The 15,689-nt window shown below is 50.6% G+C and overlaps 1 protein-coding gene across 3 annotated transcripts in view; it reads right to left on the bottom strand.

The window, feature by feature from the left end:
* The window catches only part of SSBP3 (single stranded DNA binding protein 3), a 53,877-nt gene that overhangs the window by 3,574 nt on the left and 34,614 nt on the right, over positions 1-15,689 (bottom strand). For 2 of the 3 annotated variants that reach the window (XM_084211549.1, XM_084211551.1), the window contains exons 5-9: positions 13,507-13,596; positions 5,674-5,754; positions 4,801-4,860; positions 2,877-2,943; positions 2,691-2,767 (exon numbers count right to left, since the gene is read on the bottom strand). In XM_084211549.1, the coding sequence (XP_084067675.1) occupies positions 2,691-2,767; positions 2,877-2,943; positions 4,801-4,860; positions 5,674-5,754; positions 13,507-13,596 (375 nt within the window). The remainder of the gene's footprint in view (positions 1-2,690; positions 2,768-2,876; positions 2,944-4,800; positions 4,861-5,673; positions 5,755-13,506; positions 13,597-15,689) is intronic. The other variant, XM_084211550.1, reaches the window with a different exon arrangement.

Here is a 15,689-nt window from a genome sequence, read left to right as displayed (position 1 = left end):
AGAGGCAATTGTGTTTATAAAAGAACCCCAGGCAGCTGAATATGGATGGGAGCCAGGCTGAGCCCCAAAGTTCCCTCTCCCTGCTCTCTGTGGAGGGAAAACATCCCCCTCCCAGCTCTGTGCACAGCCCCCAGCGCCAGCAACAGCCTTTTGGATTTTTCCCTTTGTGCAGGAGAAAACAGGGGCAGAATGAGGAGAAAAGGCACCACTCGGAAGGTTCCTGCTGCACTGTAAAGACGAGGAAAAGCTGCATGAGCTCCCCCCGAGATGGAGCACTCCTTGCTCCCTGGATGACTGCTGGAGTAGGGAACACCAAGCCAGGCTTGTTTTTCTGCTGCTCCCCAGCTCTCTGCTCCATCCCCCGGAGCGGATCTGCAGCCGCGGGGAGCGGGCGAGGGCAGGCAGCCCCCTGGGCCCCCTCTCCTGCCTTATTCCTCCCTGGCTTAGCCTCCAGCTGGGACTGGGAGCCTCAGATCTGCATCCCTCATCTCCTAAAACCAGCTCTAGTACAAAGCCAAGCCCAAGGCAGTGGAGGAAGAGGAATCCCCCGAATGCTGCGCTCCATTTGGTCTGTGCTTTGCTCCGTGTGCCCTCCAGGCGACGTGCAGCCAGATTTAGGTCGCGTTGCCACTCTTCCCCTCCCACCTCCCTCTCTTCTGTAATGCATCTTTTTGGACTGTGTTTCTGCCATTTGAAGAAAAAACTGCTACAGCAGGAGGAGGGATGGGTGGCCAGTTCCTACACCACAGCCCCTTGGAGTGCTCCAAACTGGATTTTAAGTCCAATACTTAACTATTGTCAATTTTTACCTGGATTTATGGATGCGCCAGTGCATGGTGCACTGCTGAGGGCATCACCAAAGTTTGTTTTGAAGAGGCAGAAAAGGGATTTCCCCAAACAAATTACCAGCAAGTTCTTAATTGATAGAAATTTCAGCCATTTACACTGAATAGCAGCATCAAGCCCCTTGTTAAAAAAAAAAAAAAAAAAAAAAAAGGGCTCAGCGTTTTTAATTGGAGCTGAAAGGCTGGAAAACAAAGCCAGCTGAAAGATGCTCAGGGAGGGTGAGGAGGGAACGCAGCTGTGCCGAGCGACCTGGGCAAGGCACCACCAAAACCCAGAGAGCTACAAACCCTCTTCATATTGGTGCTGGCAAACCCTGTCCTGGCTTCTGCAGAGCTACAAATGGGACTCTTAAAGGAAAAAAGGCAGCGGCAATCAGCTGAAAGGGATGATTCATCACTGCTGTGTAATAAGGAGCTGCTGTCAGGACTCCAGGATGTCCTGGCTGGATGTTCTGAAGCCCTCTGGAATCGTTTGAGAAGTATTTAGGAAGGTCCCAACGCAAAGCTTAAAGGAAAACAAGCCCAGGGCACACAAGGTGTGAGGGGCTGCTGGGTCTGGGTCGGTATTTTTGGTGGCTGCCTGCGCAGGCGCCGATTCCTGGATGGCTGCGGGCAGGCAGCGCCTGCGAGTGCCAGATTGGGAAGCCCGGCGCTTCTCCAGGGAAAGGCTGCCTCTTAAAAAACCTCTCCCTAATGTACATACACAGGGAACGGTGGAGTCAAAAATAAAGCTCTGAACATTTCACAACTCCTGCCGGCTCCCGGAGCCGCCGCCATCCCACGCGGCGCTCAGCGCGCGCTCAACGCTTCCAAGTTTCGCGGCGAGCTCTGGAAGTGGGAAGCAGCCTCCCCCGGGCAAGCCGCCGCCGCTCGCCTTGGCGCAGGCCACGCTTGCAAATGCCTTTGTTTTTTGGGTTTTTTTCTCCTTTTGGGTGTAATCCTCCAGGAAAGGAGGATTTCGAGCACAGCAGCAGTGCTATGGGAGGGCTCGCCTGTGAAACGATGCTCGCGCGGGTTTTTTTGTCCCCTGCCCTAGGATGGAGCCGGGTGCCCGTGGACGTGGCTGAGCACCCCTGAGCAGCATCCTCAGGTTGGTGCTAAAGACATGACACAACTCCCTCTTTACACAACATTCACTTATCTCAACAGTCTCCAGGGGAAAAACAAAACAAAACTCCAGCGCACCCGCTCGTCTCCTGACAGACTCTGATCCTCGCGCTACAAACTCCACGTAGGCGACGATGCAGAGAGGATAAACCTCCAACCAAAATATGGTAATCTGGTTTTGAAGTCTCGTGGAAGGAACAAACAGGAGCGAGTCAACAACAAGCCACTCCATAAAGTGAATCAACGAAACGACAGCATATATTAACCCAGATCTGCTTAATTTCAAGTTTACTCCCCTTTCCTGAAACAGAGAGCTCAGGCAGGCAGCAGGAAGGGCAGGTGGAGGGGAACCTCACAGGGGAAAGCCTTATTCCCTTTGCTAAAGGGATCTTTGCCATTTCTTTTTATTTATTAATTTCAAATGCAAGCCTCCCTCCCCTTTCCTGCAGTTAGGGTTGTAGCTGTTTCCCAGGCAGGCAGTGTAATGCACTCAAAGGCTGCTCCGGCATGGAGCTAAGTGCCATCCCCTCTGACAGAAGGGCAGGAGGGACGCTCTAATACCCTTAATGAGCTCTGAAGACCTCACTCCTGTTAAAAGGAGGGATTTCCAGATGCAAGACTAATGTAAAACACATTAACACTAATGGGGGGACAGGGTGTGGGGGGGAACTCCCAGCCCTCAGAGCCCCAGGAGGTTGTTCCCATGGTTTGTAGGATGAGCTCTGGCCCCGGGCTTACCTGCGGACCGGGACCCATGGGGCCCATCCCTCGCGGAGGATTCATCCTTTGCATGGGGCCGCCCATGTTGGGGTGCCCTGTTGGGAGGAAAGCAGGGGTGTTACACGGCACCACAGCCACTCTGGGCCCCCAATTAACAGCTAATTAAGAATGAATCAGCACTCGACTCTCCTCTGCTGGGTTTACCTTGCTGTCGCGTGGGATCCATCGAATTGGGCAGCAATGGCTGTGTACCGGGAACAGCACCCGGGGGCTGTCAAAGCAAGGGAGCAAGATTAAAAAAATAAATCCTGCATCTCTCTGCATCCTGCTGCATCCCACCTCCCCCTGCACCCCACGTCCCACTGCTACAGCCTTCGGGGCTTTGCCTCCCTCATCCTTCTGCAAACCCTCTCTAAACCCCAAACAAGGCATTTCCTCCTCCCCTCATGCCAAATGCTGTTGTATTTTAGGAAAGCAAGGGAAAACCCGGGCTGAACAGGGCAGTGGTGTCAGATCCAGCAGGGAAAGGTGACCAGCACATGACACACTGCACCAGGGCCAAACCAGGCAGTGATTCACTGGCTGTGGCAGGGAGATGCTCCATGTGCCGCAGAGCAAGGCCCCCTCCCCAAACTCACATCCCACTCAGGCAATACTGCTATTTAAGCTTCAAAGGCTACTCCAAACAGATAAAGGGGAAGAAAAATGCAGATATTGACTGCCTGAGGGAAGCAAAGAGTAAACAGCTTTGCTATGCTGGATGCCAACACTGAGGATGCCCATGCTGGAGCACAGCACAGGCCCTGGGTGCACACGGCTGTGCTGAGGCAGAATCAGCCCAATCCCAAGTTTTTTGCAGGCTGGAAGTGGCAGCAGGAGGAAGATAAACTGAGAGGGTTGCAAGGGTGGATATTTACACTTCTGCTGCCTGACCTTCCTGCCTGCCTATTTATTCCTCTTGTCCCTCAGGATGTGACCATAACCTCGCTGAGCTCTGCCTAGGTACAAACATGTGGTTTTTATGTGGTGTTTGGGGGAAAAAATGAAATATTTCTAATTAACTTTAGCCACTCCTGGATGCTTGATCCTGCTGTGGGAACAGCCTCCTCAAACCAGTCCCCCCTGCCTCTCCTGCCTTCCCAGCTCACTGTGCTCACCTGCAGCAGAGCCTGGGATGAGCCAAGAACCACTGCAGGAGAGGGTCCTGTTAAAACTGACCCATGAGGAGGTGCAGTGAATTAATACCTCATTAGATCATCCATCAGTGCCCTGGGTGGAAGACTCTTCCAGCCATGGGGGTCCTCCATTAGCCCCTTCTGGGTTTTTCTCAGCTACATCTCAGCATCAGTTAGCAAATTCCAAAGATTCAAGTCTCAAATCCAGCAAGCACAAACCCAGAGCAAGCTGGTACCTCCTACTTCCTGACTATCCTGCTCTTTCTGCTAATTAGACCTACAGAAGAATCATGCTGATAGCCAAAAAAGAAAACAAGATAACTTTTGAACAGACACCTTTGCTGCTCAAAAGAATTACAGGTTTCCTTTAATTTCCCTTTAGTGACAAATTTGGTCATTACTCTATGGAGCTGCATGGAGATGAATTCCTTAACCAAAGGCCGTGCATGCGTCCAGGCAGGGCCTGGGGTGGAAGCCTCCAGCCACAAGGCCAGAAACAAACTGCCCTTGTATAAGCTGGGATAAGAGGATAAACCCAACCCAAAAAATTCAGCAGTGACCTGCCCCGCTTGACCCCGCTGCTGATCTAAACACTCAGTCAACCCAGCAGCAGGATTATCTCCATCACTTTAATTTTCTGCGATTGCAGGGAAAATCCAGCCGGGCAGCGAGCATGCAGCATGGCACAGCCCTGCTGGGAACACCATGGCTGGAAAGCTGCACATTCCCCACTGCTGTTTCCACCCTGGACAGGCCTGAATCAACATCAAATTAAACCATCATCATTAAGTGATGCCCGATGATCCGGCACTAGGAAAAAAAAGGGTGACCAAGGAGGTGATGCTTGCCACCCAAACCCGAGGAGCATCTGCAGGACACCTGGCCCTCCTCATCCTCCCCCTTCCCAAAGAACAGCTACCCCTAGGAAATGCAGGATCCCGGGAGCGCAGTACCTGGTTGCCCATCCTGATGGGGGGCCGGGGACCTCCGGCGTAGCGCGGCGACATGAACGGCTGCGGGGACACAAAAGGGGGTCAGGGCTGAGCCCTGGGGAGGCAGCACGCTCCCCACGCACGCTGGTTAGCCTGTACACACTGCTTTCGGTTTTTTTGACTTGTTTTTTTTTTATTTTTCTGTTTTTGTTTTTTTTCTGGAGACATCCTTTTAAAAAAAGTGACGTTTCAAAAGGGAAAAAAACAAAAAAAAGAGAAAGGTGTCTGGAGTCCGTTTTTTAAACATTTTCTCTGTAGGTTTATTGTTTGAGAGCGTGTTGGACATCGGCAATACTAGGTGAGGCTGTTAAAATTAGTGCATGGGAAACCCTGAGTGTTAGATAATGTTCAAGTTTAAATATATAGAGATATATTAAAAAATAAGTGGCAAATAAGCACATACAGACACGCACACACAAAAAAACCCCAGTGCTAAGTACTGAAAAAACAAAAAAAAAGAAGAAAGGCTTAACGTTACTTCTTTTTACAACTGCTGCTACTAACAGAAGCTTAAAAATCCACATCAAGTTAAATTTCTCAGGCTACCTTGGGAAGGTAAAACAGTCTGATACCCACGATTGACTTCTCAGTCCATTGACAACTGCATATCCAAAAAAACACCAGAAAAAAAGAAAAAAAGAGAGAAAGAAAAAAGAAAAAAAAGGGAAAAAAAAAGGGAAAAAAACCAACATTTTGCTTTGGAGCTGGGGTGCCCGGGGGGATGCTCCCCGGGGAGCGGGTACCCGCTGCCCAGCATGCTTACAGAGGGGGAAAAAAGAAGTAAATCGAGCGCACGTCCCGGTTCACAGCCCTACCCATCACTAGTGTCTTTACCTGACTGTGGGGTCCCATCATGCTGTTAGGATTGTGGGGTGGAGGCTGTGCGTGTGGCGAGGGCTGTGACCCAGGCGGTCCCTGTGAGGTCAGACAGTAGAAGGAGGTTATGGATTAGCACATGAAAGCGCAGAAAGAGCTAAAAAAAGGATTCACAGGTGGACCTGTTCAGTCGGGGAGTCAGTTCTCCCGGTTTTAAATAAATTTTTTTTCCTTTTTTTTTAAATTGAGTTTCTATTCATTTGCAGCTGAACAATGAGTAATGATATATGCGAAAAAAATATATATTCAAAATCAGAACATCTGTCAAAATACAGTGGCCACATTGAGAGTAAACGGTCCAGTGGTTCAACCAAGTCTGCAATGATAAACACACAGGGAAACACTTTTCAGGGGCGTGCAACAAGGGATAAAAAATATGCAGGAGAGGACCAGAGAGGTTGAGGGAAATAGAAAAACTACCCCCAAACAAAAAAAAAAAAAAAAAAAAAAGAAAAAAAAAGAAAATCTAAAAAAAAAATCTTAAAAAAAACTAGAAAAAAATTTTAAAAACAAAAATAATTTTTTTCCTCTCTCATCCCAAAGGCTGGAAACCTCCAGGTTTCCAAACCTCCAGGTTTGTGCTTTGACCATGGTTCACTGGAGGTGCTGGAGCGAGCAGGGAGGACGAGGAGCACGTCCCAGCTCACGCCTGGGCAGCTTGGCCGGCACAAGCGGGGCTGCACCGCCACACTGAAGGGATGCAACATCCTTCCTCGAGGTGCATTCCCTAAGGATGCCAGTAAAATGGCTTGCGAGCAAAGAAAGGATGTCTAGGGGAAAAAGGGAGAGATTAGTTGGTGCAGGTTTAAGACTGCAATGCAGCAGTCGCTGACATTTTGGGCTTGAACGCCCACTTTAATTTTTTTTTTTTTTTTTTTTTAATCCAAATTTCCCTTAAAAGCACAAAATGAAAATACGCTTGGAAAAACCGCGAGCTCAGTGCGAGAAATATACCGGTGCGTGTTAACGTGAGGAAAAAGGGGAAAAAAAGAAAAAAAAGAAAAAAAAAAGTATTTTTTGAGTCAGAGGAGGTGTAATTGGTAGAGAAAGCACAGGAGCTCTGTCAGTAGGTGATGGGAAGCGACGGCAGGCTCCAGGACCGGCGCCGGAGCAGATGTTCTCTACCTGCCTCGTTACTAATTTCAACAAGTGTTCGCCTTCTAGCTGCTGCCAGCAATGGCATGGTTTGTTACCATGAGCAATTTTCTTAATTAACAGACATTAATTAGCCATTTAGCAATTTTGCAAGCATTTGTTTAGCAGCTTTCCTAAACATGAATACCACTGTGATAATGGTACTGATTAGAGGGTCCCCTAATTAACAGTACAGGGAAGGAAAATTGAAATCACATAAATTAAAAAGGGAGGGGAAGTTAATGAAGGCAGGACATATTTGCACCTGCAAATCTTTTGTACAGCGGAAACTTGAGTGCAATGTAAATAAAGTAAGAGGGTGGGTTTTTTCTTCTTCTTTTTTTTTTTAATTTTTTTTTTTTCATTTGAATGGTTCAGTGGCGAGATGGAGCCAAGCAGATTTAAACCAACAGCCTCCTGCCAGCTTCTCTGCTCCAGACGCTGAAATCCCACCACTTACACCACCATTTATTTTCCAGGTGCCAAAAGGAACCAGCCCCTGCCCTTAGTTCTTGGCCATCCTCATCTGGATGAGGTCACAGCACCTCAAGACAACCCTCCCCACTGCCTTCTCCATCCATGTCCCACCAGAGAGGAGAAGACAAACCTCTGAGGTCCAACTGCAGCATCAACCTCCTTTAGCAGAAGTCCTCTCCAGGCATGGAAGTTGACTTATTTTTGCTTCTGAGTTGCTAACTCTGTCTGTGAATGCAAAGTGCAGCAGGGGCAGCAGACACCTCCCACCATCCCCCAGTAAGGTCTGGCCACCCCCAAAGCCCTTCCTACACATCTCAGCTGCAGGATTTGGGATAGGGAAGATCAGAAGAGGTGAATCAGTGGTGAAACCAACGGGAAGGTAAAAACCAGGGCTGGCAGAGGCCAAACCTCATGCCCCATCAATGGAAGAGCCAGTGTCCTCCACGATGCCTGCCTTGTGCTGCAGGAGGGGGGCATTGCTGTCCAGGTACTGATGTCCTTCCCCCTGTATCCCACAGCAGGTGAGGGTGTGGGGTGAACAGGTACCAAACACACTGGCCACCTGAAGGCACCCTGGCTGGGCCTGAAGGTGATGCTTGGGCTCTGCATTTCGAGCTGGAGAGCAAACACTGTCTGACTATTGGAGAAAAAGCATCTGTGGGACACGGCAGCATTTCCACCAAAGAAAAATCCCCTGTGGCATCTGGACCCAGAGAGAATTGTTGTTTGTGCTGCTGAGTGCATCCTCTGGAGCGAGCTCCTGCCCCGACACCAAGGCTGCTCCCGGGACGCTCCAGGCTCAGCGCTGCAGCATCCCTGCCCTTCCATTATCCCAACAGGTACCGCTCCCAGAGGACCCTTCTGCATAAGGTGACGCCCAGTTTGTGCAAACGTTTTGGCAGGCAGGGAGGAGCTGAAAGCTGCTTTTTTATTTCTCCTTCTTTTCTTGCTTTTTCTGTGCGGCAGCATCCAAAATGTTTGCAGCCCCCTCGGCAGGGCTGCCCCGCTCTGTCAGGAAGGCAATTCCTCTGGATACTGTTATCTCCATAAATACTTGCAGATGTTTCAGGGCTGGGACCGTGTTGGGCTGGGAACGCCTGCTGGAGTGGTTGGCTTTTTGCACGGGATTGCCTCGCTGCAGAGGGAGCAGCAGATGATCCCTGTGGATCACGGCAGTGGAGACAAGTGTTTTGCAGAGACGACATGTGGGCTCCAACCAACAGAACATCCCTTTTTTCTTAAAAAAACGTGTGTTTAGCAACTATTAACTACTCCTGTTAAAGGAGGAGGCTGAACACATGCTGTCCTGCTTCCTCCACATCCCTCCATCCAGCCCTGGAGCCGCATCCCTGAGGCACAGCTCTTTCTGACATGCCATGCTGGGGGACCAGGACCTGCTCTGCAGTTGCTTCACTCTCATCTCCAGACCAGCACTCTCCCCAGACACAGAAACCCCATCATCTCTCATGTTTTTCCTTTTTCCCCCAAAACTGGACACTCTTTGTGTGGGGTTATTCTTCATCTTCCTGTAAGTGCCTCAAAAAACCCCAAAAAAGAATCCCTACAGCTAAAACGGTGTAAGAGGAAACTGTTTCCAACAGCTGTCAGTGCCCCAGCCTCCACTCTGCTTCATTTCTTTCTCCCCTCTACACTCCAGGGACTTTAAAAGCCCAACCTGGCCCGCCGGACAGCCGAAGTTTGCTGCCACAGCTGCTTCCTACAGGGAGTTTCCAGGAGATCAGGTTATTTCCACTCTGTCTTTCATGAGCTCGACTCCTCAAACTTCTTGTAAAATATTAAAGATGGAAAATGGCAGGAGCGATCATAGCTCTGTGTGTGTGTCAATTTATGTTCCCAGCGTAATTCACCACAAATGGATCATGTTTTATGGGCTACATACTTTCAGCTAATGGGGGAGTTTTGCTATTTAAAAACATTTTCAAGCACCTCTGGGGGTGGCAGAACAAGGCAGGATGGTATGAGAAGGCAAAGCATCACTGCCACGAGACACCGATGGTTTTGAGTTAGCAAGAGGGAGGCATCTTGCGTTTAAAACACCTGCCCCTGCCTGCCAGTTTTGACGTTAGAAAACACTAAAATAAATTAGATGGATATTAATTAAAGCCATGCCTGGGTTTACTGGAGAGGAGATTCATTTCTACTGAAGGAGAGAGATGTTTTGCAAGTTGACAAGGAAAAAAAGAGCTATCTCTGAAGGAGCCTTTAGGAGAGATGCTCCAGTTGCCTTCAAAGAGAAAGACCCCAGCTGACATCCAGCATGTGCTGCTGGGTGAGGACCTTCCCGAGACGGGGCAAAGGGAGGCCAGGAGAGGTTAGACAAGGCAAGGCAAGGCAAAGCAAGGCAAGGCAAAGCAAGGCGAGGTTAGGCAAGGCAAGGCAAGGCAGCAAGGCAAGGCGAGGCGGGCCAAGTTCCTCCCGCAGACAGTGAAAGGCAGTCGTGGGCAGGAGCTCTGCCTCGCCTGCAGCTGGGGCTCCCAACTGCAGAAGCCTGGTTTTAAGGAATATGTTTAACACAAGCTCTTCAGGAAACAAACCCGTGTCAGCCAGAGCCAAGAACAGTCACCTCCATCTGGCTGGAGCACCCGAGAGAAAGCTGACTGCAAATCCCACCATATGCTCCAGACGCTCGGTACAAAAGCCTCGGGCATCCTACTAAACTTCCAGAAAAAAACTTTCTCTGATGCTTGCTTTTTCCTTTCCTCCAGCTCGTGGGCTACCTTCCTTCAAACCCTGCCTGGTGCAGGCTGGTACCAAGTTCTACCCCGGGATTTTGGGAACAGCAGCCTGGTTTTATGGCTCTCGTGCTGCCTCACCAGAACTGGCTGACTGGAGGCCGAGCAGTGGGCAATCCCACTGAGACATCAGGGGGAAAATGGTGGCATCCAAGGAGGGAGCAGGACAACATGGACCCCTTCCTATTGTCCCTGCCTTCACCATCCTCACCCCACGGGCAGCCTCACCCCAAGGGGAAGGTCTCCAGGACGAGGGGAGGAGAGGTGGAGAGGGCAGGGGATGTGGGTGGGGGGAGCCCCCGGGGCTCTGGAGCCCCCGTCCTCCCCAGCTCCCGAGGTCTGTCTGCATTAGGGGGCAGTGTGGGAACACGGAGCAGCCGGCGCTTTGTTTTGGTGCATCTCGGCGCCGAGCCGCTGATGCATAGCTAACGCAGCGCCGACATTGATTTATGGTCAACTTTCCATTTCATCAGCGCGGGGTACAGGGACTCTGCCTGGGGACAGCAGGCACGGCTGGGGGGGCTGCTGACTCGCCCCCCCCTGCTTGTTTAGTGGTGTAAAGGTGTGGTATTAATTGCTTTCAATTTTTTGTTTTCCTTCCTGTATTTCCCTGGCATCCCCCCCCATCCCTCTTGCGAGGGATCTGCACCCCGGCATCAATCCAGCTTTCAAAACAAAAGCAGAAACGCCTCTGATGACCTTTAGAAGGATGAGCAGAGGGTTTGTTTGCTCATCTCAATGGGACAAAGAGAGAGATTTAAATAAAAGCATCTACCCATGCTGCCCATCAACCCAGCCAACCTTTTGTCCGGAGCGCAGCCGATGCTGTGCCGTTGGCTGGCACCATGAAATGCCCCGGCAACCCAGGAGTGCCATGGGCCTCTTCTCTCCCATCATTTTGGGAGATTCTGCAGGCTGCCCTTCCCTTGGCCCCTGACCTGAAGGGCATTGCTGACTCCTGGTACTGGGAAGGGAATCTCACTGCAAGGCAGTGGCTGTGGATGGGTGCTGCAGCCTGGAGTCCTCCTTGCTTCTCCCTTCCCTGGAGCACTCCTTCTCCTCCAAGCTCACTTACATGTGTTTGGGCTATAGAGTCTCAGGAATGGTCCATACCAATTTTTCCCTTTGCCTGTGGTGGACATCTTCACATGCAGGGCTGGGGGGGATTCATGCATTGCAAAGTTTCTGCTACCTGAGCTTCGCTGGTGACTCATTCCTCAGCTCCCTGTGTGACTCCCCACCATGCCTGGACATGATCAGGCTCTCTAAATCCTCTCAAAAACTATCTGCCCATGCCTGCTACCCTTGGGGATATCCCTTGCTGGTCCCTGGCGCAGAAGAGCAAAATGCTGAAAACCTCTGAGCCCTCTCCTGGCATGAGGATGGCACTGGCTGAGGTGGCACCACCTTGCTGACTCCCAGGGCTGGCATACCAAGGGACAGGGAGAAGTCCTTTCTATCTTCTGTGACCTTTTTGTTTTTGCCCTCTGAATTTAGGCACTTTAATCTCCTACAGATAGGAGATTAGCCCCGAGCTGTGACTGGCTTGAGCCTCCAGCCCATCTCTGCAAGAGCTGCTCTCCAGCATCTCCTGAAGCTGGAATGAGCTCCAGCACCCGCAATAAATCACACAGGCTTTCATGGAGGCGATGTTCAGACTGTGTTAAAAGGTGTGATTTTTCTTCTGCTTTCCATCCCAAGGGCTGGGAGGAGAAACCAGATGTTGGAGGGCTTTCAGGAAAGGCAGGCTCTTGTCACATGTGAGCCATATGCACCAGCACCCATCCTCTCTCCCCTCTGGCAGTGCTGGGGATGGGCAGCATAACCTGTACTGGTATTATTACACGTCTGGGGTTTCAGGATCCACTCCTGCTTCTGAGCCACCCCATTCCCCAGTGGCTCCTGGGCCAGCTGCACGGGAGGCAGGGAGCTAAGATGGGTTGTTTGCTCCTGAATCAGACCCTCAGTGCAAAAGTGCTACAGGAGGGCAGAAAGGAAAGAAGGGGGGACAGCTTGGAAGCTGTCAACAGGAAGAGTCGAGACGGCAGCATGAACAGTAAAAGTCTGGAGAGATGTGACTCCTCTTCCTCACCTTTCCCACTCTGGGAAAGCAAACCCATGCTCTCCATGTCTTGCCCTAAATTCATGCCAGTTTTGCAGCCCTCGCAGCTCGGCGTGAAGCAGAAGCCCCGAAGGACAGTCAGCTTCACCGCAGGGCGAGATCAGGACGTTTTGGAGAGACATTTGTTGGAAGCAGCAGCTTGGCACCGGGATTGCTGGCAGCAGCTCTGACCTGCGAGATTGCATCTCCGCCGTTGGCTTCACCCCCGGCTGCCGAGCGCTGCTACAAGGCTCGCCCGTTTTAGGGTTCCCGATCAATATCGGATATTCTTACTTTGTCAGAAGCATGTTCAGGAAATGGAATCTCTCTTTCTCTCTCTCTCAAAAAAAAAAAAAAGACAGGACCCTCCTTCCCCCTTCCCACACAAACGCCATCGCTGATATCGGGCTCAGATATCGCCTCAATAAATCACAAGCTCCTTATCGAGCTCGCCTGTCTACTGCCCGAGAAGTTCTCCCATATACAAATCACAAGCCCAGATTAAAAAAAGCCCAGCTTGCCAAAACAAATATTCCTTTCAACTCTTATCCCATTTTTTACACGAACAAGTGTTTCATCCTCAAGCAGGAGGATTTTAAAGCACCGAAAGCTTATGTTGCTGCAAACCATCGCAGCTCACTCCGGGCAAAGAGATTCCTGAGGAAAAACCCTCAAGGTTCAAGGTTTGAAAACTCCTTTTCTTTGTGCTTCTTGATATCCTGTCTGTCAGCATCTCTCCAAACATGTTACCCCCTCCTTTGTCAGAGCTTGTTGTGGGATGAGGAAGGAGCGAGGGGACTTTGCTGGGTATTTGCTTACAAGGTGCCTCCACGGCGATCAGGGATTTGGCTGGAGCCCACTCCCGCCTGCAGCCGCAGCCAGGGTTTGTTAATGCATTCAGTGATTGCATTTGGAAAAAATCAAGTGGTTAACCAGAGGAGGGGGAAAAAGTTTCAGGAATCAAAATCCAGAATGTTTTCAATTACACACGTCTGTTAGGAGTGGAGAACAAATACAATCCCAACCCAAACACAAACCAAGCAGCTTTGGAAAAAAAACACTGGTTGTAAATACACAGTAACCTCTTCGAGCAAGAAAGGAATTTGCTTTAAGGCCACAAAAGATAGAAAGCAAACGTGGAAGGACAGCAGAACACAAGTTATTCCTAGACAGGTCAGCTGTGCAGGCATGCTGCTTCCCTAGCATCCTCTTGGGGAAAAAAAAAAAACCAACAAAACACAGGCACGACAGCGCTGACACCCAGAGCGAAAGCCAACACGTGCGCGGTGTGGAGGGGCGGGAGCAGCGGGAGGAGCCGCAGCCTACCTGGAAGAACCCGGGCGGGATGGGGCCCCCGGGCATCCCGTCATTCGGGGGAATGTTTCCAAGCACGGGACTCGGGGCAGCAGCTGCGCTCTGCGGGGAACAAAACCGGGGCAAACATGGTCAGAGTTATGACAAAAGCACGTTAAAATTGCCACCTCTCCTGCCACATCCCACCGAGTCCATCTGCCTTGTGTCCCTGGAGCCCTGAGCATCCTCCCCCATGCAGGAACTGGAGGAAGATGCTCGCAAGCTGGAGGGACACCGGCCTCTGTGACTCACCCACCGAGGAGATGGCCACACAGAACCTGGAGAGGATTCTGGGGTTTGTTTATTCATTTACCCAGGCACTGAGTCTTGTTAATCCACCAAGGAGCCACATCCAATGTGCAATTTTAGGCAGAAGCTGTTTGAAAGCTTTAAAATGCTTCTCCTCCCACCTCCCCACCATGCTCGCTGGTTTAGCCCTGTCCTTTGAAAATTATGTTTCCCTGACCTCACCAGCATGCCAAGGCTTTATTATTAATTTCCAAATTCATTGCATTCAACCTGTGGAGTCACATTCCCCCTCGTGTCTCCCTAGAACGAACCACCAGGACAGCTCCAGCCCCAAAAAGGAGGGATGGGGACAGACATGGGGTACCTGGACACCCCACTCACTCCTCTCAGCATCCCTATTTGCATTTATTCACTTCAGGGAAAGCACCAGCGCGATGGGAAGTTCCTACTCTGAAGGAAAATACAAGAAAAAGATCTTTCTCTAAGAGCCACTGCTGGTGACACATGCCTGTGAGATTAGGAGCAGTACCTGTGCCATCCAAGTGCATCCCAGTTTGCCCAACACCAAGTGACCCCATTCCAGTTACAGGGCAGTTATAAAGGCACCCCAGTGGTGTTAATTGGATTTGGATCGCTGAACTACTCCCTCCACCAATTTTTATGATGGACGTACCCACCTAAAACCACACTGGAAAAATTTTCCACTGAGGAAATCCCATGAACAGATGGGGTACATGTGAGCCTGCTCAGGCTTGGTTTCACCCAACAAACCCCATGTCCCAACAGCAGCTGAGCCAGCCCCGGCTCCTGACCGCATCCGATGCACAACAACCACAAGATGTGAGCAGAGGGGGAAGCCAGGCTGTCAGGGCAGCCTGGAAAATTAAGGATTATTACTCTAAGGGCTGCCAAGATAGGATCCCCATGTTTGGTCGGCAATCCTGCTATTCCTGACCAGAAAGCCTTGCAGAGGCAGGGGAGCACCAGACTAATCACTGCCTTGTGCCTTCCCAGGGCATCCCTCGTGCCCCTCACCATGCTCTCTCTCCAGCAGGAGCTGGCATGCAGGATGGGGGATGAAGGCCAGGACCACGCCGGATGAGGGGTTGGTTTTCCTACCCCAGCATCTCAGAGCTGCAAGTGTCACAGACAACAGTGGAGGCTGATTCCCCACTAAGAGCCTCCCTTCATGAAATAACCAATTCCCCCTGAGGCTACAGGGTCCTGCACCCCCAGGCACACCCCACGCCACGCTCCCTCCCCTGCCCCTGAACAAGGCATCCTGAACAGCCTTCCCTCCATCAGCAGCAAAGGCCAGATCTGAGTGTTTTTACAGTTAATAAAAAAAAAAAGTCCTGGCAGGAAAAATAAGCCTGCCCATTCCAGGCTCTTTTTATACATCAGACGGCAGCAAAAATAGATGGGAGAGGGAGTGAACCCACTTCTCCCCCTCCCTCCATCCCCCCAAGTGGGTCAGCTATAAAAGTAAAACCAAATCTTAATCCAAGGCCATGAACATATTGCAGTTTCTCTGCAAAGCAGATGACGGTTCTTAATGCAAAAATATATAAGACTGAGCCCCAAACTGCAGCGAGCCCATTTGGAATTTCCTTTATTAAACCCTCTATCACGCAAAACGCTTCTCTCCCAAGGCGGCAAGCGCTGCAATAAAGCTGCCAAGGTGATATTTTATGGTTTCAAGAGATTTCCAGCACACTATAATCCTTTGCTTGGGGAATCTCCCAAAGCGAAATGGATCCCAAAGTGGTGGGAAGTGAGAAGGAACATGGATTTGGGGATCTGGGGGGAAAAGGACGCTGCTCCTCTCCTCCCCTCTTGCAACAGGGAGCAGAGGGAGAAGAGCAGAGGAGCCAAAGAAAATCTTGAAGCAAATGCCCATTTTTCCA

Source organism: Fringilla coelebs, assembly GCF_963513975.1.
Source record: "Fringilla coelebs genome assembly, chromosome: 9".
Taxonomy (NCBI): domain Eukaryota; kingdom Metazoa; phylum Chordata; class Aves; order Passeriformes; family Fringillidae; genus Fringilla; species Fringilla coelebs.
The sequence above is the reverse complement of the archived record's forward strand: the minus strand, read 5'-3'. Positions and strand labels throughout refer to the sequence as shown.